The sequence below is a fragment of the Phalaenopsis equestris genome, unplaced genomic scaffold (assembly GCF_001263595.1).
Source record: "Phalaenopsis equestris unplaced genomic scaffold, ASM126359v1 Scaffold000107, whole genome shotgun sequence".
Taxonomy (NCBI): Eukaryota; Viridiplantae; Streptophyta; class Magnoliopsida; order Asparagales; family Orchidaceae; genus Phalaenopsis; species Phalaenopsis equestris.
In genome coordinates this window covers 187,042-211,475 of record NW_018164549.1, presented here as the reverse complement: position 1 = coordinate 211,475, position 24,434 = coordinate 187,042, and the positions used below count along the sequence as shown (strand labels likewise).

General features: G+C 35.1%; 1 protein-coding gene across 1 annotated transcript; it reads left to right on the top strand.

Moving 5' to 3' along the window:
• Positions 1–56: 56 nt before the first annotated feature.
• Positions 57–23,482, top strand: LOC110020809 (uncharacterized protein sll0005). The gene is made up of 13 exons (XM_020719056.1): positions 57–418; positions 495–644; positions 4,991–5,167; positions 6,132–6,275; positions 6,447–6,552; positions 6,684–6,832; positions 6,917–7,042; positions 7,584–7,727; positions 11,494–11,581; positions 16,957–17,330; positions 17,447–17,770; positions 19,091–19,306; positions 22,940–23,482. Exons 1-13 carry the CDS (start codon positions 179–181, stop codon positions 23,072–23,074), a joined length of 2,373 nt encoding a protein of 790 aa, XP_020574715.1. The 5' UTR covers positions 57–178; the 3' UTR covers positions 23,075–23,482.
• The last annotated feature ends 952 nt before the right edge of the window (positions 23,483–24,434 follow it).

The following is a 24,434-nucleotide window of genomic DNA, read 5'->3' as shown; positions in this document are numbered from 1 at the left end:
TGAACGTATTTTAGTGGGCCCCTGAGTTGAGTTGAGTTCCAACTCTATCTCTACTTCCAAGTCCGACTCCTCCCCGCGCCTTCTCTCTGTTCTCTGGCGGGGAAGCACTCTTCAGTCTCGGAACTCTGAACTGGTGATCGTAGGGATCGGGAGCATAGGTAGAGGAAGCGATTCTTCTATGGATGCTGCGCCTCAGTTCCTCCACTGCGGCATAAATCCTTCCCGCCGACCTCTCGGCACTGGTGTCCATGGAGTAGGGCGGATGCGAGTCCGACGACGTGCGTTTCCGTCGCTTTCTAGGGTGCGGCGCTCAGGCACGGTTGCAGTCGCCACGGGACCGAGACCTGGGACTATCTCAGCTTCTTCTTCGGACAAGTCAAGGGGGCCTACCAATAGATCTATCAATGGAGCTGCAAATGTAAGTGATTTCGGTGTTTTTTAATTAGTATTTCAACCTTATTCTTTGACATTACTAGGGTTTACTGGAATTGCAGAGATTTGGAAATGTTTCGGATGATATCAAGAGGGTCAGGGCGCAGATGGAAGAGGATGAGCAGTTGGCGATACTGATGAGAGGCTTGCGAGGGCAGAACCTATCCGATTCACAGTTTGCGGATGAGAATATCCGACTCCGCCTTGTTGAGGTCTGTTGCTTTTGTCCTGTTTTTTGTTTCAAACTGGCTATTTGGCGACGTTCTGAATACTTTTTGTGCTAATCTATTTCTGACTAGAGAAAGGATTATCAAAACCGGAAGATGATTCAGTAGCTATTCCTTATCTTCTTATGCGATGTCCTGCTTTTTATACTATACTGAAGTGCTAAATGCATTTTGTAGTATGGCAGTTTGCGACCAAATAATTTAATTATTCATGGTATGAATGAGGGGCTAGACTTGCAAAGATAAGTAGTGTTCTAGCTGCAACCAAGTTTTTCTTGAGACCAAACTCCAGTGCGTTTATTTCCATGGATGTGGTCCAGCTTAGATAGTGCATATCTATTGGTTCCATTTAGAAGCATAAATTTAAACAGGGAGAACCAGGCTTTGAAACAAGAACATGCTTTCTTAAGAGTCTGAAAGTGCCATGAATAATGTGCTGCAATGCTTCATGGCATCATGTTATGCATGATGGAACTGAATTTTATGTTCGAGTGATATATAGGTTTACATCAATGCCAATGTTGGTAAAAATTAATTGGAAATATGATGTTTGGCTACATGAATTTATTTTAGTCCCAATTCTTTGGCCTTGGTTTTATGAATCGTTGTGAAGTGTAACATGAGTTGTTAACTCAACCATGTGCTAATCATTTTGAATTGTCTCTAGTGAGTTTATTTTTGGTCTATATTGTTATGCTCTTGAGCTTATGGAGGTAGAGGTCGAAGGAACACTGACATTCCCCAATCTTTAGCTGCATCGACACTTCAAATTTTGTCACATGAAAGCATCATTGCAGGTTTTCTTAGGAATAACAACAGAGTATTATGATTATGATACTATGTTTTTACCCCTGATAGCTTTGTAAGACTTCTTATAAATAGTACAAAATTACATTTTAAGCCTTAACAACAGATCTAATGCTTTCTGTGCCAAAAAATTTCTAGGGTGTCGTGGGTCTTAAAATTGTCAATTAAGCACATTAGGATCCTGATTAATGCATTCAAAATGTTGAATTTGGTTTCTTATATTTAGCCTCCAACTTATTAACTCTTGGATGTTAAGTGGAAATATCAATTAACTTTATTAAGAGTTTATCATATGTTTTGATATTTTTAAAAAATATACTTACTGATTCGTAGCAACATTCTTATGACCCCCTAATTGGTTCAATTAAGTTTGAAATACAATTCAATTGTTTGACAGATTTAGTTAAATTTATTGGTGAGGCAACAAGTTAATTATAGGTTTCATTTGAGTTCGTGGACAAGTCATCAAATCTCTGTAAATCTTATGCTGGTTATTTTATTTAATTATGCTATTTTCTCCTTTTTTTTATCTAAGTTTCAATTTTCCCCTTGATCAAAAAATTACAAATCATTTTTTACTGCAATATAATTCAATTACTATAAGCTTTATTTGGACATAATTTTGCCAGAATTTTTGCAATATTTTGATAGCCACCTGACATTTTTCCTACGGGCTACATCGAGAAAGTCGGGCCTAACTACAACTCCCACGCCCTTTAAAAGCATGTATGGTTGAGACACCGCAGCCGAAGTATTCGAAGCCCGTCATGTCTTTTCAGGGCATGTATGGGGTACCTGCAAACGTTAGAGCACATATGTATATCCCTCTAATCGTGAATGACATTGACGAATCTCACCATGATCTTAAAAAGCATGTACATTTTCGCTCGTCATGGTAGACACGTTGCAAAGAGGTTGCGTCATGAATATCCCATATGAGCTTCCCCTGCCACACTCTTAAAAAGCATGTACGGGTTCCCTTTATCACAATAAATGCGCCTCAAATGGGATATTTGAATTTAGGACTATAACCTTTTATACTTTTTGAGATTAAAGTAAAGTGGCGACAATGCATGGATTTTGAGGCACAAAGGATTTTTTTCTCGTCTCTCTTTTTTTTCTTTTTTTCTTTTTTTCTTTCTTTATCTTTGTGTCTTTCTTTCTCTCTTTTGTTTTGCTCTTTGCTTTCTTTTTTTCTTAACAATGAGAGGATAGAAAGAGGCTAAGCTGAAGTTGTTGGGATTTTCGGCCAGAAGCAGTAGTTCGTCAGAATTGTGGTCAAATGGAAAGAAATGCGGGAGAGAGAAAAGGATGTCAGTAGGGGGATTCCAGTGGGATGGCAGAGTAGGTTGTCGTTCGATTCTTGCAGCTGGAAAGGATACTGATGGTGAAGCTTCGTGTGGGAGTCATCGCCAGCTAAAGGAGGGTAGTGAGAGGCAGCAGGCTGACGTCGTCGTTGCCTTCCCAGCCAACTCTAATTGTGTTTGTATCGTGCGGGCCGAGAATTGGGTTGGAGGAAGGCTGGAGAGGATGTCAGCGAGAGAATTTCTGGAAAGAAGGCTTTCTAGAAGATGCTTGCTGACGGGTTCAGGTAGGTATGTTGGTGAGAGGGAGAACTGTGAGGTTAGAGTTGTGCCGAAGATGTTGCTTGCGGGCTTGTTTTCGACAAGGTTGTTGCTGCCAGCAAGGGAGAATCCTCGGAGGACCAGGTTGTTGACGAGAATAGAAGGTGTTGTGAGTTGCCCTGCCTTGAATATGGGAGAACAATGGGTATGAGCTATGGAGGGGCATTGTTTTGGGTGAGTTTAGGAGAGGAAGTATGGTATGCGTGTTTCGATTAATCTCTTTGCTGAGGGATAGATGAAGTGTGAGAGAAAGAGAGGGGACTAGTAGAGAGTGGCGTTGGCTTCAAAAAATAATAGAAGAGGGAGTGAGGAGAGAATGATACTGGTTTCAAAAAGCGGAGAGAATATTACATGCAGATAACATATATGTGAACTGAGTGTATTTTAGAGTGTATTGAGATGCGCTCAAGGTGTATTTTAGAGTGAATTGATGTATACTCAGGTGAATACACTCTCAATACACCCTAAATACACTCAATGCACACTTATCTGCATTTAGCTCTTCCGCATGTAATAATTTTTTCAAAAAACATGAGAGGGGGTGATGAGAATGATTTTAGGGGAGAGAGAGAGCTATTTTGTAAAAAGTAATGAATCTCTCGATTTTTCCATTTCTTGGTCCAAGTTTGTTGAAATTGAAATCTGTAAGAAACCATTATTTTTCTTTAATTAGAGCGGCTCATTTGGAAGAGAAATAAAACCTCATTATTGTCCCGTTATTATCTAATTAAAATAAAAATTATGAAGGGAGATTTGAATTTGAAATTTAAATAATGTATATTATTAATATATAAATTTATATTAACATTAATATATAAATATATAAATATATATTAAACTTTTATCATATTTAACACATGAATATTTAAGCCCTCGATAGTTGTCACACATCAAACGAAGCAAGACTCGGACACTAATAAGCTCATTTGAATTGTCTCGATGATGTAGATGCGTTCACACAATCAACTTAGCAAAATGATGCTTCGATGCAATTTTTTTACAAGGGTGAAAATTCAAGCAAATGAAGCGCATGAGATCTTGAAGTACACCAAACACCAAAAAAAGCCTGATTTGGACGCGAATAGGCTTGTTTGAGCCTTCTCAAAGATTCAGACGCACCCCTGCAATCCATTTTATAACATGTTGGGCCGATGAAAAATTTTTACGTTGACGAAAATTCATGTAAATGAGGCAGAGGAACTCAAGTAAAATGGAATGATAGATTATCGTCACACTCAATCAGCTTGACTTGTAGAAAGCATAATTGGTCAAGGCTACTCAAAATAGATGGGGTATAAATAGAGCTGGTCCTTCATTCTAAGAATGGTTATAGAGATGAATCCATAAAAGTACCAACTATTTGTTGTTGTTTTTTGTACTCTTCTTCTCTCGCTCTTTCGCTAAAAATACTATGATATGTGACGAGGATATAATTGTTTATGAAAATGGTTTGCGTTATGATGTAAAGTGAAGAAAAGTTTGATAAGTACCAAACTTACATTAGGCGGTGTACACATAAGGCAGTCCTCTATACAAATAGAAACATGGAAATTTGAACTCACCAGTGTTTGTACTTTTCATAATTGGAAAAACAAAGTTGAATATTTAATATAGCCAGTCCGGCCTTCTAATTCTCTTTGTGCCCAGCATATCTCCTAGGTATTTCTATGATTTGTCTTATTCACTAGTAATGGAAATTTTTTTTGAATTTCTTCACCTTGAATCTTAGTATTTGTTCTGCACAATTATTGTATAGAAAGCTCATTCATGTTGTAAACGTGGATTGATTTTTTTGTAAAATAACACGTCTTCCTTAATTGATTGGTCGTGGTATTCAACATCTGTTACTAGTTTTTAATGGTTTCGCTGTTTTATTCTTTTTTGCATGCTGTCAAGCAGGTAACAGCAGCAGAGAGCTGTGAATCCTTACCTTTAGTGTATGATCCAGACATTATTTCTGTGTATTGGAGAAAGCGCCCCCGAGCTGTTGCAACTCGTATAATACAGTTACTCTCTGTTGCTGGTGGTTTTTTATCTAACTTAGCTTTGGATCTGATAAATAAGAAGATTAAGGAGGTACTGCTTTTTCGTCACCATCTTGTTTGGATTTCTATTTCCGTTTGTCAGTTGCCAATCTGTTTGTAGAGACCACTCATCCTGCCTTCTTCATTCCCGACCTTGGATGCTTAACAAATCTGGCAAATTTTATTTTCTAGACTTCATTATGCTTGAGAGTTGATTGGCTTGAATTAATTTTGCAAAAAAGTCATTGAACTCTACATTTTGATACAGTACTGAAAATTGGATGCTAGTCATAAATATTGAAACATGGGAAAAAAAGGGGTTCATATTTTTATTCATTTCTGTTTTATTTTTTTGTTTGTCAGTTTCCAAAGAAGGTACTGAAGAGAGTTTTTTTTTTTTTTTGGTTGGTGAGTGATAAATAATAAAGTATGATGCTCAAACTTATGATCTTGGATAAGCAACCTCTCCTCCAAACAGTGAGCTACAAATACTTTCACCAAGAGAGCATCTTTTTACATCATACTTTTATTCCTTGTTCTTGGCGACAAAGTTGGTTTTTTTTCAAATTATGAAAGCATTTGTGCGAGTTTTTTCATATGTTTCAAAAGCATGCTTAATTGGTGGCTCTGATTAATTAGCTTAATTTGGAAAATTAATTTTTGTAATGCCAATTAGATGTAAATAATGCTAGTTAGGGATTAATAAGCGTTTGCTAGTATTTAGAAGGTGTTAATTATGGATTTTTTCTTAAATAAGGTTTATTTAGGATAATTATTACTTAGAAGGTATTAATTAAGAATTACATAATCATATAAATTTTAATTACTTCTGTTTTCCCTTTTTATTCCCACATATGTTTTCTGATTTCTATTTCTAAATTAGGAAATAAGTAGAACTTCCAAACATGGCAGTAGTTTCCTTGTCACCTAATTTTGTATTTTAATCCTTCGATGCCAATATACAGCAAAGTTATTGTCTTCTTTCCTGCCTTTGATATCCTCTTTTATATTTTTAGAATGAAGTTGCAAGAGCTATTGAACTTAGGGAGATTGTGACATCTCTTGGTCCAGCTTATATTAAACTTGGGCAAGCCTTGAGTATTAGACCGGATATATTATCACCAGCTGCTATGACTGAGCTACAAAAGCTTTGCGATAAGGTATAGTCATCATACTTCTAGGAATTCATAAAATTAGTTTTAAAGCAGTTCTTATACTAGCAGAGATCAGTTGGAAAGCTCTGTTCGTATTATGTAGCAAGATATACAACTCGGTGAATTTGGCTTCTTTGTGAATAATGTATCTTCACTTTTCTAATTTGTAACTCTTAGGTCCCTTCATTTCCTGATGACGTAGCAATGGCGCTTATTGAAGAAGAGCTTGGTCATCCTTGGCAAGAAATCTACTCAGAACTTACTGCTTCACCAATAGCTGCTGGTAATCTCATCTTAACAATTGCATACCCTATGATATTGTTATCTTATCATCATTTCCTGTAGAAATTTGTTGTCTAAGAAAAGCAGCTTCATAAATAATATAAATGTTGGTAATTCACATTTTCTCTTCAGCATCCCTTGGGCAAGTTTACAAAGGTCGATTGAAGGAAACAGGTGAGTTGGTGGCCGTTAAAGTGCAAAGGCCTTTTGTTTTAGAGACTGTAACGGTAGATCTATATATTATCAGGAAACTTGGGTTGTTTCTACGAAAATTTCCTCAGGTACTTTTTCTATCTATTTAAATTTCTCTCTATTTTTGAAGCACTGTAATTGCCCGTTCTAATTGTTTTCTATATGATTCACAGGTTTCTATTGATGTAGTTGGATTGGTGGATGAATGGGCTTCTCGGTTTTTTGAGGAACTTGATTATGTGAATGAGGGAGAAAATGGTACTCGTTTTGCTGAAATGATGAGAGAAGACCTCCCTCAGGTGGTTGAATATTTTTCATGATTATGATGTCAAGTAGTCATTCTCGATCTAACTAATTTAACCATGGATCTTTTTTAACAATTTGCTAAAGTGATAATATTTCATGTAAGACAATTTGTTATGGGTGAAAAAAAAATGGAAGATGTGGTAGACCTTAAGTTAGACCATGCTATTGAATCATTGCTTCTTTTGAAGTTTCAATGAACACATTGTTAATATAAAGAGGTTAATTTTGTTGTAATAATGAATGAAGTTCAGAGTACTTTCTGTTCTTCCACTTTTTTCTAAATTTATCATCCATACTGATATATTTTTTTAAATCCCTAAAATTTGTCTTGCTGTCATAATTATCATAATAATTGCCATCATCATTTGTGTTATCCTAGTTATTTGGTGTCAACTTTATGAATCATCGATCCCCATTTCTTAGTAGGTAAAACCGATTATTTGAAGTTATCTTTATGAAACTTAGTAACTTAAATGCTTAATAATGTCTGTTTGTGATTTTCTTTTATACCGTATTACTTGCTTGTCCTTCTAGGTTGTTGTACCAAAGACGTATCACAAATATACATCAAGAAAGGTACTCACTACTCAGTGGATAGATGGAGAAAAGTTGTCGCAAAGCACAGAAAGTGATGTTGGGGCACTAGTCAATGTTGGAGTGATATGTTACCTAAAACAGGTTTCTTGACCTACTTATATATTTATTTGTTTTCATTAAGGAAAATAACACTTTTGTCTACAGAAAAAAACTGCATGTTGTTGATTAGCTGAATTTGTTATAAAAAATTCTCTTGTCTGCATATACTATTGTTAGTATAGTAAGGTTGTGCATGTTCTTGTTTGATATTTACAGATGATGGAAAATTTCAACTAGAATTTGAGCAAATTCTAATCGAAAGGGATTATAAATGTAGTATAGATTAAGCCATTGTCAAGCTTTTCATTTATATACTGTATATTAACCTCTAAATGCTTTGTATGATCATGCTATATGAGATTATTTGCTATAATAATAGCTGAATTTTTCTCATAATAGAATGCTCTAGGTCTTTTTTATTCTTCCTTGTAAATCTCAGGATAATTTTTATCATAGAAATTTGCAGATTCTCTTAAATTCGGCTTTTACATTTGGTCTTACTTTTATAATCTATTTTTTTACTTTTACAAGTCACAAAGTTATCTCCTAAATATATAATATCCTGAAGTAGACTTCTTGTCAACCATAGACTTTGCAAAATTTGTGTATGTGTATGCTTGAAGAATCAAATTATCCATCAATGGAAGTCATAGCGCCAATATCTCCTTTTGAACATGATAAATTGAATGTATGGAATCAGCCTCCTTTGAGATGGAATTCAACTAATTATTTTGGGTTGTTTGATGGCTTCTCTCTTCTTTTTGGAGTTTTAGAGAGATCTTTAGGACTATTTTTTGCCCAATTTCTAGGTGAACTACCATACTTATCATCTCTTCCTCTGTCATGACCTAAACCGGTGCTTAAAATTAATTAAGGTGCGTACTGCGGTCATACAATATTCACATCTATCTACAATTTTACCACTTCCAATAAATATAAAAGAGTCGCTAATAATCCACCGGCACAATAAGAAAATTTAAATCATCCAATAGTAATAAAAATTCTGCAAGTAAAATCTCAATCCACACAATCATATATCTCTATTCAAAAGAAATAGTATAAAAAAAATTAGAAACATATCATATTAGTACCTATCAACTGCAGTCCTCCTCCTATAAATCAAGTCTCTCTTACTAGACATATCAACCTAAAATTTTTATTTTCCTAAAGTAACCATTAATTACAATCATAAGTATGACTTAGTGAGTAATTATAATCTAATATGCATTAAATTATTATGCTATGCTATGCATAAATGACGAAAGTAAAATGCAGCTCATTTCATTAAAACTTAAAATTTTTCTCTTCTCGTTTTACTTTAAGTATTAACCGTTTTTAACATTTTTAAAACTCATAATAGGATTACCATTATAACCAAATGTATCATAAAAAAATGTGCTCGAAAGCACACTAAAAAATGTACCCGAATGTACTCTAAAAAATGTGCTAAAATGTATTCTCAAATTGCACCCGAAGACGTACCTTTATCATTTCTTTTAATGTGCACGGGTACATCGCATCTTCTGCCAATACAATCTGTGGTAATCTTATATGAGTTAAATTTTTACCTCTCTTTTCATATGAATTCAAAATCATTTAAAATGTTATTATTCTGTTGTTTTCCTCTATCTCTTATAACATGTTAGACTTTCAAAATGAAATTCACGAATAAATTGCTAATTTTAAATCATTTATTGTGATTATTCATTTAATTAAAGATTAGTTTAATGCATAAAAGAAAATAATCACTCACCTTGATTTAAAGAGACATTTGAAACACTTATCCCTTAAATTCACTTTTCCTAGCACTTTGACCTCTCTATCATCCTTTAATTCATCAGTTTGATAAATTGAAATCATTAAAATTAATTCATAAAATTTGTTAATATGCAATTAACACGATATTTAATTAAACTAGTTTACATAATTAATGCATAGAACTTATAAATCTTTTCCTTATTCTTCTTTGAATACCTTGACTCGCCTCTATCTTAAATTCCAAGAATTCATTAAGTCTTCGATTCCTGATTCAAGTAAACTGCTATTAACACTTATAAATAAACACCTACTCACACACGCACATGTATAAATTTTATTTATATGATAACATATTAATTAACTTATAAACATAGTAAACATACCTTTATATGAATTTCGGCATTTGCCCATGCGCAAAAGTTCCCCTTCTCTTCGTGACAAAGCTAAAGCTTTCCTTCTTCCTCCTTCGGTCGCGGTTCATCCCAACTGAGCACGTCGCTGCCGCCTGCTTCTTCATTCTCTTCCTTTGAGCACGACAATAATGTTGAAGTCGCTCAACTAGACCTCAACCTCAACTTAGCACAAGCACAACGTTGAAATCGCACCTCCTCCCTTCCACAATTTCGATCGTCTAGGGCTTGGGATAGACAACACACATGCAAAATTTCTCCTTCCTTTGCATGCAAGCCACACAATCTCCCTTCTTCTTCGCTCTTCAGCCAAGTCTCGACCTATGGTAGCGCGCGAAGCTGCATGATCTTCTTTCTCCTTCGACTAGAGCTTGACATCAAAACAAGTAAGGGACACTCTCTACTCCCTCTTCTCTTCTGCTCTCATCAAAACAAGTAAGGGACACTCTCTACTCCCTCTTCTCTCCTGCTCTCATCTCTCTCTCGATCTCTACCGCAGTTTCTTGCTCGTCTGCTTTTGAATGGGGAAAAAATGCAAAAGGGGCGAGAAATAAATTTCTTACATGGTGCACGTCTCCTTTAACCACCGGTATTCGTTTATTATTATTATTTTATTTTATTTTAAAATTCAGTTATTACATCCTCAACTATTGGTCACCCTCCACCTTTTCAAATGTGTTTAATAACTCTTATCATTTGGTAACATAGCAACTTGTTTTAATAAATAGAGATTTTTAGCCTTTCCTCAATCCATTACATCATCCTTTTGTCATTTTCATTGACGAGAATCAGAATCTACTCCTAGAGCTGCCATCGTCTTGACCGCTACTGTTTTAAACTATTCACTTATTTCATTATTGTTACTACAAGTATTTCTTTACTACCATTACAACAACAAACTCCACTTTAATCTGAGATGATAGAATTATTAGGTCTTGATTGGATTTTTTTATCATCCATTATTATTAGCTTTGAGCTATATTAGTATATTTTCCTCTCCAAACCAATTTATTGGTACTAAAGCAAAATATCACGGAGTAAAGCAAAATATCACGGAGCTGATAGACTGTCCATAATTGAAATTTGTGGTTTTTTTTTTTATTTAGATAATTAATCATAATGGCTTCTGCCTATATGAATTCTTGAACCAAATCATATAGTCTTTGCAAGAGGGAGAAATCCTTGGTATTATCTTAATCTAAAATCCAATTTTCCTTCTTAAAGGTGAACATGGAAACAAGTTGAATGTGTATAGAGCCTGGTTGAGATCTTTAGATCTTACATGTGTCTACTATTTGTTCACCAAATCCTTGATTTGTGTGTGTGTGTTTTCACATCCCCCATGTACAGTTGTCATTAAGAGTAACTCGCTTTCAATGTTGAAACAATCTAAGGTATTGTTCTCCTCTTGGTATTGCTATTGTAATGATGAAGTGCTTGGGAGGTGAGTGAAGTGTTGTCACCTCACCTCACCTCACCTGAATGCCTAGACGACCACACTAGCGTTTCACAATATTCAGGGGCGTGCTATGTTTTTTTGCCACTTATTCAATATTTCACCTATTAGATTACAAGTTTTTTAACTTGGACCAATAATTTATAAACCGTTGAATTTGATTGTTCAGTAACTTGATTTGCAGCTGCTTGATACTGGCTTTTTCCATGCTGATCCACATCCTGGAAACTTGATTCGGACGCCAGATGGAAAGTTGGCCATTCTAGATTTTGGTAAAATATTGTTTTTTAAGATAGTTTTACCAGCAATTCAAGATGATGGTAATTCATTAGGAAATTTCACTGTTTAGCATATCTATGGTGTACAAGCTTTCCTAACTATTATGTGATGACATATCACGCTTTTAGTATCTTTGTATTAACTGAAGCTATTAGTGGGACATAGATAATAAAGATTTCTTTGAAGTTGTAATTGGTTGGTGGATCTGTAGCTAAATTCATGTAATGGTTTAGCACATTGATCACTACTTGATTGCATGCAAAGGAGATGAAAGAAGAACTTAATAAATAATAGCCATTTTAATCATTCTGCTTTAATTCTCATGCCACAAATAGTTCATGGGAAGTAGGAGATGGCAGTAAAAATGTTTAAAATTTGGTGGATGGTTTCTACTGTAGAACAAATTTTTTTTTTTCAAGCACTGCATATCTTCTTTCTTGTTTGGTCTGAGATTTTGCATGATACACATCATAAATGTTTCCTGCATTTTTTACTTTGTAGTTCCTCAAGTGTTTAGTGCCTTGAGTGTTTTATGTTTTCTTATTTGTGTGTAAATAACTGCAATTCTACCTTAAGCAATTCTACCTTAAGGAAAGGCTTTTCTGTTAGCCTAAGAACTACTACTACTGCCAACGGATAGTTCTAGTTGGGTTTCCTTTTTGGATTTGGATGTAACAACGTTAAGTTATTTTTATGCTGCCTTTTTCCTGAATAATAGCTTATGCTCTGTACTAAAATTTTGAAAATAATTTCTCATATGATCATGGAGCTGGTGAATGTTACCATTGCTATAGAGATTAACACGGGGCATAGTTTGGTGTTCTTGTAGGTTAAAAAAATGTGAGAGATTTGACATTTACATATATACATGTAGAGTATTAGATTTATAACGGCAATTCCTAGCTGTTATTCCTTATTATTAGCTTTTATTCCCTCATTATGTATATCCTATTTGTTTTATTCTGTTTTATTTCTTTCCTTTGTTGTGTCTATTGTAATTAGGTTCTATCAATAATATCATGGTGCTCTAGTTTCTAAAGTTCACATGTTATCAAAGCTATGGTTCTAACCCTAGCAACCGCCAGACTTTTTTCTAGCCGTCCAAATCCCCCTCCACCAGGCCAGATCTCCTTCCAGCTGGCCTGACCGACTTTCCTTTTTGGCTTTCTTTCCCGCTGTGGTTCTTCCCGCAAGACTTCCCAGTCGGGTTCTGTCTGCTGCTTTCCCATCAGGGAGGCCGCTACAGATAGAGAAGAAGGCAATGGTTTCTTAACCGCGATTCTTCCCGCTGTCGTATTCCTTTGTTGCTTTCTTCTTTATTTGTTTCTCCTTTTTGTCTTCTGAGGATTCCTCGTCAGAGGAGTAAGCGAAGCTAATCCCTCCAGCCGCTCTTTTCGTGATTACCAAGTTACTGCAACTATTTTTTTGGTCTAAAAAAACACTTTTGCTCTATTCTGCCTTTTGTTCTTCCCAGCCAGACCTTTTCAGCAGTTGTATCCGTGTACCAGTGATCTTTCTGGAATTCATCAATGGCTTAGAATTACAACCACATTTCTTTGGCTCAGTTAGAAGTATGGCGGATTCCTGCAACACTGAGCCACCTTCATAATGTGTTCTTAATTCAACTGAAGGATCAACTCCAACCTCCGCTCCCTCCCTTGCAAAATACATGACCTGAAACCAACATGATGTTCTTGATCACAACTCATAAATTGAACGACAATAACTTTCTCCAATGGTCCTAAGCGGTGTTTTTGTTCATCGAAGGACGCGGGAAATTCAGTCACCTCACAAGTATAATTCGTGAGCCTCCAAAGACTGACTCGGTGTATGGAGCTTGGTCAGTGGAGAACTTCATGGTCATGTTGTGGTTGATTAACTTCATGGAGACTTTGATTGATCGTTCATATATGTTTCTCCCTTCAGCTGACACCCTCTGGATGATTGTCAGTGATACCTATTTTGATGTAGGAAACTCCAACCAACTCTATAAGGTGTTTCAGAAAATCTGGGAGACAAAATAGGGATCAAGGACCGTGACCCGGTACTATAATGACCTTGTTGCACTATAGATGAAATAGGACGTGTACGACGACTACACTTGAAATCTCCACCCGAATTTTCTCTTTTCCAGAAGATTGTAGAAAATGATCGCATGTTTCAATTCCTAGCTAGCCTTAACAAAGATCTTGATGAAGTCCGGGGCCGTATTCTTGGTCGGTATTCTCCTTCCGATCGTGCTGCTTTCACCGAGATTCGTTGGGAAGAGAGCCAGAGACTTGTCATGCTCGACACCTCTACTTCAGTCGAATCATCCGCCCTAATCTCAAATAGTGCTCAACCCTCGTCCATGCCACCTCGAATTGGTCACCCTACTTGTGATTATTGGCACAAACTAAACCACACTAGAAACAAATATCATAAACTTCACGGTAAACCGTCTTACAAACCATCGATCAATTCCTCTATTACTAAGGGTCTCAGGATGATGTTCGAATTTACCACGATTCAACCGACTCCTACTTGAAACATCTCGAAATCCTCTGAATTTTTGAAAAATAAGATAGAGCAATTGATGAAGCTACTTAGAGCCAATCAATTCTCTGCGAGCTTGTTGACCTCCCATGTCCGACAATGTACTCTTTCTATGACTCTCATTGTTTTTTCCTCTTTTAGTCTGTGGATTGTTGATTCAAGTGTCACAGATCACATGATTGGATGCTGCAAGCTTTCTTGAGTTACTATCCATGCTCTGGGAAAGTTACTATCGGAATTGTCGATGGATTCTGTAGTTTCATTGCTGGTAAATGGTCGGTTGTACTAACAACCGGTCTAACTCTTAAGTTTGTTTTACATGTTCCCCTGTTACAATGTAAATTGTTATTTGTCGGCAAGTTGAGGAATGATATTGATTGTATTGCTAATTTCTCTTCTGATGGTTGTGTTTTTCAGGATCGTCGTTCGGTGAGGATGATTGAAACTGCTAAGAGGGTGGTTGGACTCTATCACTTTCAAGAGAATAGCACAGAGAGCGAGGACACATCACTCAGGAGTTGTAGTTTATCTCAGGTCATTAAATATCCCATTATATTATTGCATTGTCGTTTGAGTCATCTTAATTTTTAATATTTAAACATTTTATATCCTTTGATATTTTCTAATAAAAACCTTTCTAATTTGAATTGTGAAACATGTCAGCTAACCAAACATCAACTGGTCATTTACCCATCCCACCCACACCTACCGCTCTTTTCTCACTCATTCATAGTAACCTATGGGGATCCTCTTGCATTTCCAGTTACACCAATAAATGGTGGCTTCTAACTTTGATTGATGACCACACTCCAATGACGTGAGACTACATTTAAAAGGTAAATTGCTACACATGCATTTTAACTCAATTCAAAACTCTCATTAAGGTTCTTCGGACCAACAATGGCCGTGAATATTTTAACTCTATTTTGGGTGAATTCTTGATGAATAATTACATCCTCATTTTAGCTCATGTACGAACACTCAACAAAATGAGATAGTCGAGAGGAAAAACTGTCATCTTCTCGACATTGTTTGCTTCATTATGTTTCAATCTAATGTCCCGAAACAATTTTGGAATGATGTTATTTTCATTGCCACCTATCTCATAAATAGAGTCATTTCTAAATTCACAAATTCTGAACCCCCTAGCTGTCCTGATGTTTTGCTTCATTGATATTCGGGTTTTCTCTACATTAGATCTTTGTTCAAAACACAACCCCCACTTGGAGTATACTTGATCCCAAATTCATAAAATGTATCTTCTGCTTTAGTGGCTAAGTTAAACTCTATTTGTGTCCTGTTGTCTCTTGCGGTGAAATTGGATTGACATTTATTCCAGTTAGATATCAAGAATGCGTTCTTGAATGGAGCGCGTACAAAAGAGTTATAAATGTTTCTTTCTCATGGTTTTGACTCTACTGCTTCCAGTGGGCAAGTATGCAGACTGCAGAAGTCCCTTTATGGGCTAAAGCAGTCCCCGAGAGTCTGGTTCGACAAGTTCACAAAGGTGGTCGTAGGTCATGGTTTTACTTAGGCTCTATCAGATCACACTCTTTTTCTGACATTCCTTCAATGACCAGATAGCTATCATTATTGTTTATGCTGATGATATTGTTCTTACTGTCAACGATCTCTCAACATTGGAGTCCTTGAAATACATCTTTGCTAAGTCCTTTGAAATGAATGTTTTGGGATCTCTTTGGTACTTCTTAGGCATAAATGTGGATTGATCATCTCGGGACATTTGTCTGTCTCTGCGCAAATATGTGATTAATCTCTTGATAGAGAACAACTTTATTTTTTGTAAACCGATGGTTGTTTCTATATATTCTAATGAAAAATTATCTGACATTCCCAATATTATATTTGTCAACAAGACTAATTACCGACACTTTATGGGAAAATCTATCTACCACGCCCATAGTCACCCTAATATATGTCACACAGTTGGTATAGTGAGTTAATTCATACATGACTCCTATGAGCATCATCTTCAAGCTATTCACCAGATTTTGCATTAATTAAAAGATACATCAGACTCAAATTTGTTTTTCTCTCATCACACTTCTCAGTCTATTGCAGTTTATACAAATGCTAATTGAGCCGGATTGGTTCATGATCGACGTTTCACATCGGGGTGTTGCTCATTTGTATTGGAAAATCTTGTCACGTGGAAAAGTAAAAAATAGTATGTGGTTGCTCGAAACAGTGTTGAAGCTAAATTCTTGTCTATGTTCTTGAGGGTCTGTGAAGTCCTCTGGTTACCCATCATGCTCCATGAATTTCGTATGCCAACCTCCGTCTCGCTACAGCTATTCGGTGATAATAAGATTGTCATCAACATTGCTTACAATTCAGTCCAACATGATCGTACTAAACATATGAAGATCGACAATAAGGAAAAGATTGAGTTTGGGGAAATTTATATTTCTTTTGTGTCCTCCAGTAGTCAAATAGCATATACACTCACTAAGAATATTTCTTGTCCTTTGTTCGTTGACTTCTAATCCATGTTGAACAAGATTAACATTTATGCTTCAACTTGAGGGAAAATATTAGATTTATAACGGCAATCCCTAGCCGTTATTACTTATTATTAGCTTTTATTCCGTCATTATGTGTTTCTTATTTGTTTTATTCTATTTTAATTGAGTTTACTGTGATGAGGGCAATCCATGTCGTAGTCTACTGTAATGGCATAAACTGTCCCAATTTTAATGGTGTTGTAAATTGGCATGAACTGTTCCATCTGCAAAACCCCGTAGTATTTGCATTTGCTAGGTATTCTTTCAATGTAAGGAAGAAACTAAACTTATGCATGCTTCTGCTGAAGGTCTTGTTACAAGGTTGACCGATGATCAAAAATATGGAATGATTGAAGCAATTGCACACCTGATTCATCGTGATTACAAGGCCATAGTTAAGGATTTTGTCAAGCTTGGATTCATTCCGGAAGGAGTTAATCTTGAACCGATATTACCTGTATTAGCCAAAGTTTTTGATCAAGCACTTGAAGGTGGGGGTGCAAAAAACATTAATTTTCAAGAATTGGCGTCAGATTTGGCTCAGATAACCTTTGACTACCCGTTCAGAATACCGCCATATTTTGCATTAATTATTAGAGCAATAGGAGTATTGGAAGGCATAGCATTAGTTGGAAATCCTGACTTTGCCATTGTAGACGAAGCATATCCTTATATTGCTCAGGTTCTTTTCTCTCTCACACTATTAAAAATTATAACTCTCATTTCACTCTTTGCTAATAAACTTTCTCGTACTTGCACTTGTAACCCTGAAATTATTCTCCCCTTTTTTTTAACCAGAGACTTCTAACTGATGAATCACCGCGGCTGAGGAATGCACTGCGATATACTATATATGGAAAATCTGGGGTTTTTGATGCTGATAGGTTTATTGATGTCATGCGAGCATTTGAGAATTTCATTTCTGCTGCTAAAAGTGGAGGTGGTGAGGATTTAAATGGGAACATGGCTGGCCTTGGTATGCTGCAAAGTCAAAAAGATTCTTTTGTTCCAGGCTTTCCAATGATAGTATATCAGGAACAGAAGCCGATTAAAACAAGGGCAGCCCTTGCCTTTCTCCTATCTGATAAAGGAAACTTTTTCCGAGAATTCATTCTGGTTGAGGTAAACCAATTTACTAAGTGCTATAGGTATCATTAACTCTTATCCATTTACTTATTTTGTACTGAGCAAATTTTCTTATGTTCTTGTTTGATCTCAAACTAAGTAATATTTAAATGTCTTCTCATTTTTCTATACCACAAAATTATTCTTCCACATGGTTAGCAAATTTTAAATGAGATAAACTGTTTGAGAATGTCTGTTGCAGCATGATAGCTATAAAATAATTGCAGGAGGAAATTATGGGTGATGACATGCTAGAAATGGGAGTTATCTTTTGACTATAGAGTAGTTACAGCTGAATATCATTGAATTGGTACTAATATCTGAGCTTTTTTTGATTGTATATTACCGGGGAACTTGCCTTTGACGGTTACCTTTTGTGTTTTTTTAACCACTTATTGAGCAGCTTTTAGTTCACAGCTCCTCACAAATGACCTTAATCTACTGAACCAATTGGCTTAGTTGGTTGGGCTAGGTTTGCCCAGGTTACCAGGCCCAAAACCCCAATATTCTGGCTCTTTTCATTGAATTGGCCTAATCAGCCTAGCCCCCACAAACATGTGCACCAAAAAAATACTTGTATAACTCTAGGTACTATATTTATGTGCAAAAGAGTAACAAACTGCTAATCAATTTAATCATCGACTTATCTGAAAATGATCATGGAATTAAAGCACAAAAGTGACTTAAATATTCATTATGAATAAAGTTTCCGGTTAAACTCTAAAAATAGTCTCGGACTATTTTTATGTGACCAAATTAATTTAGAGCATCAAAGTACCTCAACTATATAAAATTGATCTAAAATGATCCATTGGAGATTCAATTAAGATCAATTTTTTATTATAATTTTTTCATGATGGATCATTTTGTTTTAATTTTGTGTTGTTGGGAGATGAATTGGAGAAATTTGATATTTTGGAGCCAAAATAGCTATGCAAAAAATAGCGGGATTCTCTTTTTAGACTTAATATTTATGTTTTAGTAATTTTGGTCAACGGCAACACGATCTTGCATGATTTTTCTTATGCAAATCACATATTATTATGTGGTCAATCTTGAGAAACTAAGTTGACAGTCTGATCATAGTGTTTTGGATGGCACTAGAATTATCATGTAAAGAATTTACTAGCACGATGTGCGTCATCATCTGCTAGCTTCCCATGTAACTCTTATGCGTTTGAACTCGACTGTTAGTCTTTATAAATGTTATTATATGGCGTTTTAAGAGCTATTAAACGTGGCATTTTATTTCTGGTTACCTGAGTTAATGAACTGGTGTTAAGGCATTTCGGTGAAGACTTCTTTCTACTCATTCAGATTGTTAAAGCAATAGATGCGGTTTCAAGAGACCAGCTGGTACGAATGAGTGCAGCCTTCGGATTTGGTAATGTAGCTCCAGTTTTTAGTATGGTTCCTCTCAAGCCCGCATCTCTGCTGCCTACTATTACAGAGGAAGATGAAGTTATATTAAACAACGTGGAAAAAGTGTTCAAGTTTCTAACTGCTGGAACCTCAACTATGACGTCTAATCAGGTATTCCATTTAACAATAACTTGAGTTTTTATTTTTATTTTTTTTAAGTTGTTGTCACGATCCGTCGTGCAACTTAGAATTAACTTAGGCGGGAAATGTGGTTGGACGGTATTATCATTTCACTTTTACTTTCCACGTATTTTTCATAAATTTCCAAAATATAAAAGAATCTCCAATATCCACAAATGGAATAAATTTGAAACATCCAAAAACAACAACACTACTCTCAAGACAATATTTCAAACTAGTTATGAACACTATATCATTATATGAAGGGAACGGTAAAAAAAAAACTATCATCATAAATACCCAATAACAATGCTCTTACTCCTATAAACCAAGTCTTTCATATAAGACATATCAACATATACCATTTATTTTTCTGAAAGAGATAATTAAATTCAACTATAAGTTTAACTTAGTAAGTAATTAATCTTCATATGCATTAAATTATTATGTCAATGTTATGCATGAATGATCAAAGAATATGCAGTTTATTACTTTATAAAACTGTTTGTTTTTTTGTTTCGCTTTAAGTATTTATTATTTTTAACTTTTTTAATATTCATAATAAGATTACAGTCATGCCCGAAGGTACCCTAAAAAATGTACCCGATTGTACCCTAAAAATTATAACTGTAGGTACCCTAAAAAATTGCACCGAAGGTACGCCATTACTATTTTCTTTAATATGCACGAGTACATTACTTCTCCTGTCAGTATTATTTATGAATAATCATGTATGACTTAAACATTTATATTTCATTTCATTTCAATTTAAAATCTTTTAAAATGTACCTTCATATGTCTGTTATTTTCTTCCTATTTGTGATACAATTTCAAACTTTTAAAATGTCAGACATGAATAAAATATTTATTTTAAACAATTTAATAAAATAATTGTTTATTTAATAAAATATTAATTTAATGCATAAAAAATAATTACTCACCTTGCTTGATATGGTAACCCTCCTAAAATTTAAATCTTTTGAAAAAGAAATTCTTCAATCCCTGACAATATTGAGCATGATATTAACATTTATTACTTACATTTATCCTACTAAATATTTTGAAAACTTATAAAACCTTTTCTTATTTTAATAAAATTTACAATGGCATGACTTCCTCGATTTCTTGATATCTATCATCTATAGAATTTACCATTACTAATCGATAAATGTTGAATTGAAGAATTGTTTATCATTTCATTAATAATCACAAAACAATTTAAACACAATTTAACTTACTATTAAACCAAAAATTAAAACTCTCACTAACTTATTTGCCCAATCGATCTTCTTCCTCCCTAGCTTGCCTTTTCCACCAACTCCTCTTTCCAGGCCAAAATTACCATATTTAGAGCTCTAATTCAATAAAAATTTCTATTAATTAAATAAACATACCCTCACCCATATGTATAATTATTCATTTAGTAATATATTAACTTATCAAAATATTAAACATATCTATATAACACACGACCTCACACTCCTTTCGGTCTTGATTCGATCCAAAGCTACATGCTCGCAATTTCTTCTTCCTCCACTTCCTCCGCATGCACGCGAAAGCGATGCGGCCTCCTTCTTTGCACGACACCGATGAATGAAATTGCAGCTTCCTCCTCTTCTATTGTGACTCGATCCAGATAAGCCCTCGGTGCCACCTCCTCCCCCTCCTCCTTACAGCAAGCAGCAACGTCGACTTTTAATATTTTCTTTTATCTTCTTCTGATGTTGCTCTCCTTTTCCTACGGCTTTTTCCTTCCCCTCCTTCAATGTTGTTACTCTCTCTTTGTTTATTTGACTCAAACGAGTAATTTGACTCTTAAGTCCTAACCAATAGCGTGCTTATCTTAGTGACTATTCAATTTGTTATTATCATTATTATTTAATATTTATTTATTTATTTTATTTTCGTTATTACATCTTGGGACTCAGGGGGTTATTGATGTGAACCACTTTGTTTTGGGGGTTTTGAGTCTACTTGTCCATTTGCCCTTAATCTCATTGGAGCAACGTGCATGATTTTTTAGCAATGAATTCCACTGTGTAGTTAGGCTTTTACTACTTTAAATATGAATAATTCCTGTGCTTATAATTGCACGGGTTTTGAAACTTTTCATTTTCAATACTTGTTGAAGTGAGTTATTGGCATATCATTTATGCCGTGAGCGGTGAGAAAAGTGCATTTTATCTTCATCATTATATTATCATCTTTATCGTTGTGTGCGCCTTCAAGTACTGTGATAGTATAAGCGTTCATCTGAAATTGGTGATGATAAAATTTAGCTGTGTCGAGTATGTTTGACTTATGCCAATGGACGTGTATTGCCATTATATTGCATTGGATAGATCAACTCAAATAACTAATATTATAGGCTTCTCACACAAAACTGCTCAGTTTGGTATGCTTGGGCATGCGCTACACGAAAGGTTTCTCTTCTTCCTCCTCGACACCACTCAAACTTGCACAGAAGGTTCGCAAGCCGCACGATCCCCCTTCTCTTCTCTTCTTCTACTATATCTCTAGTCTCTCGCACTATGCATCTTCTTCCTTGTTTTTGACGCACGTTGGAATGCCTACTAGGTTTCAAAACCATCACTCTCATTTGACTGTTCCCTCCTTGTTTTATGCTCTCGTCTGATTCTTCCCTCTCCTTCGAGTGAGACATTCGTCTCCTAAGAAATAACTATGGGGACGGGTGGTTGGAACTGACTTTTTTAATATTTATTTTTTTATATTTACAATTTTTATAGCCTCTAGGGCAAAGCAGATAATATCTTTAATGGGTGAGAATTCAGGCTATTGCAAATGATATCAAAGTGCCACACTAATATTCATTAGAACTAAGTGTTATACAAAATAAAATGCTACATCATAGGAGATACCTCTTGAGCCCTAATGAGACAAAGTGTTGCATGGTGGGAGCCACCTATTGAATCTTTAGGGGTCACCTAATAATCTATCTGTGTGGATGATTCAAAGTTATGAATGCTTACGAGGACATTGGTTACTTGGGTGTGGGATTATGTGAAACCATTTAAGTAGTATGAAGTTGAACTCTTAAACATTGAGATATCTTTTGTGTGATGGTTGAATTTCATCAGAAACTCCAAAATTAAGTATACTTGCATGGGAGCACTTATGGGATGGATGAGCTCTTAGGAAGTTCTACCAATGGGACTAAACTATGAGACTGTTTGGCCAAAGTGGACATTATCTTGCTGATTTGAGCTTGGGCATAAGATTACACGTAGTGTTTCATTCATTGCCGCCATCAGTAGCAGAATCTTTCATACCCAGTATCAAGCAATTTACCCATTTATCACAATACTAAGTACATTTTTTTTTAATTTTCTTTTTCAATAATAAGTGCAATTTCAGGCAAACAAACTGCAAAGTTAATTACGAGTCGTTACAGGCTCCTTTTTCTTTTAAATGATATATCATTTTATCCATTATAATTATCCTTTTAAAATTTTGTTAAATTAAACCAATAAATTTCAATATTATAGGATAACATTTTTCTAATAAATTTTTTTTTCCAAATTTAGTTGAAAGTATTTAATTTGTCAGCCCGTTAATACCTGCACCTGTTGCCATAACAGTTGGTGTTACACTGAATTGTCACAGGATATAAACATTGCAATTATCATGCAAGAACTCCTCCCAGTATTACCCGGCATCGCCGCCAAAGTATTGCCAGAGGTGACCAGCAGGCTAGCATCACGTGTATTGGCTCGTTTGATCCGAGACACATTTTTGTAGAATAATTTACGGATTTCTCCTTCACAGATGCCTTTACAAATCAAGCCTTGTATATTTTTTTCTTATGAAGAATGTATATACACATCACCTCACCCAATTTCTTATGCATTCACCTATCTAACCTTTTCACTACCATGCAACAGAGCTAGGGTGCTGTGTATGTGAATGCATACGAATTGGGTGCTGCGTATGTAAACCTTTAGCTTCATGGTGTATCAATTCATGGAGGCAGCTATTCCAAAATTACTTGGTGCTGTCTAAAGTCTTCGTATGTCTCCATTATGTAAAACTCATTTCCAAGGCACTACTGGACTGGAAGTGAGGTATCAACAAGAATTCATGATTTCGATATTTACACCTGTAACATTTTGATATTACAAATTTGTACTGTATATTAATTTTTAAAAAGACAGAAATATTAATATTATTATTATTATTTTTGATGTTAAAGATTTGAGTGGCTTGACTATAAATAAGAAATGTTTAGGTGTTTGATATGTAAATATGTCAGAATTGTCTGGTATGTAGACAACCCAAATAATTTATTGCATCATGGGGGCATCCAAGGCTTCATTCAACTCATCATAAAATAAAACTTATAATCATGATATGCTGATGCATGGAAGTATATGTTTCCTATCGGGTAAGCATCCTATGCTCGGGAGAATTAATTTGGCGTATTTGTGGAGAAGACGCTGCTAAGAAATATAGGTGGTCTTACATTATTTTTGTTCATTATTTTTGTTTGAGTAGGTATATTGGTTGAAGATGAAGTCTAGAATATCAAGAGCTTGTGCTTGTATACGTAGAGCATTAGGGCTATGGAAAAAAACATTCATCGTTCAATAATAGGTGGTGTTTGGCCAGTCATGTTGTTAACCCGACAGGCCGAAAACATATATTATTTTGAGTTAGATTTATAAACGAGTCAAAAATAATAATAATAATAATAATGTTTTGTTCGATCTTGCTTGGCTCTTATTTAAAAGTTTAGAATGTTATTATTTCTTAAATCATTTACTTTAGTTTCAAGACTAACACAAGTAGAAAAGAGAAAAATTGAATCTGATTTGGCTCGAACATTTATTAATTTATTCTCTCCATAGCTAACTTTATGAAATAAAATTGATTCAAGCTCTCTAAATGTTTTTAATTTTTGTTTTTTTATGTTCTATTTTTCTTGTGATGATTTGAATACATAAAATCTATGAAAAAAATTTTATGTTCGGACTCTGAATGTAGCTCTACTTTTGAACTCTCAGTAATACATCATCATGTGTGTTATATCAGCCCACCTAAAAAATATTAAAATAGAACCGCAGACTCTACAATAACTCAAAAATAATGCTGGAAAAATCTT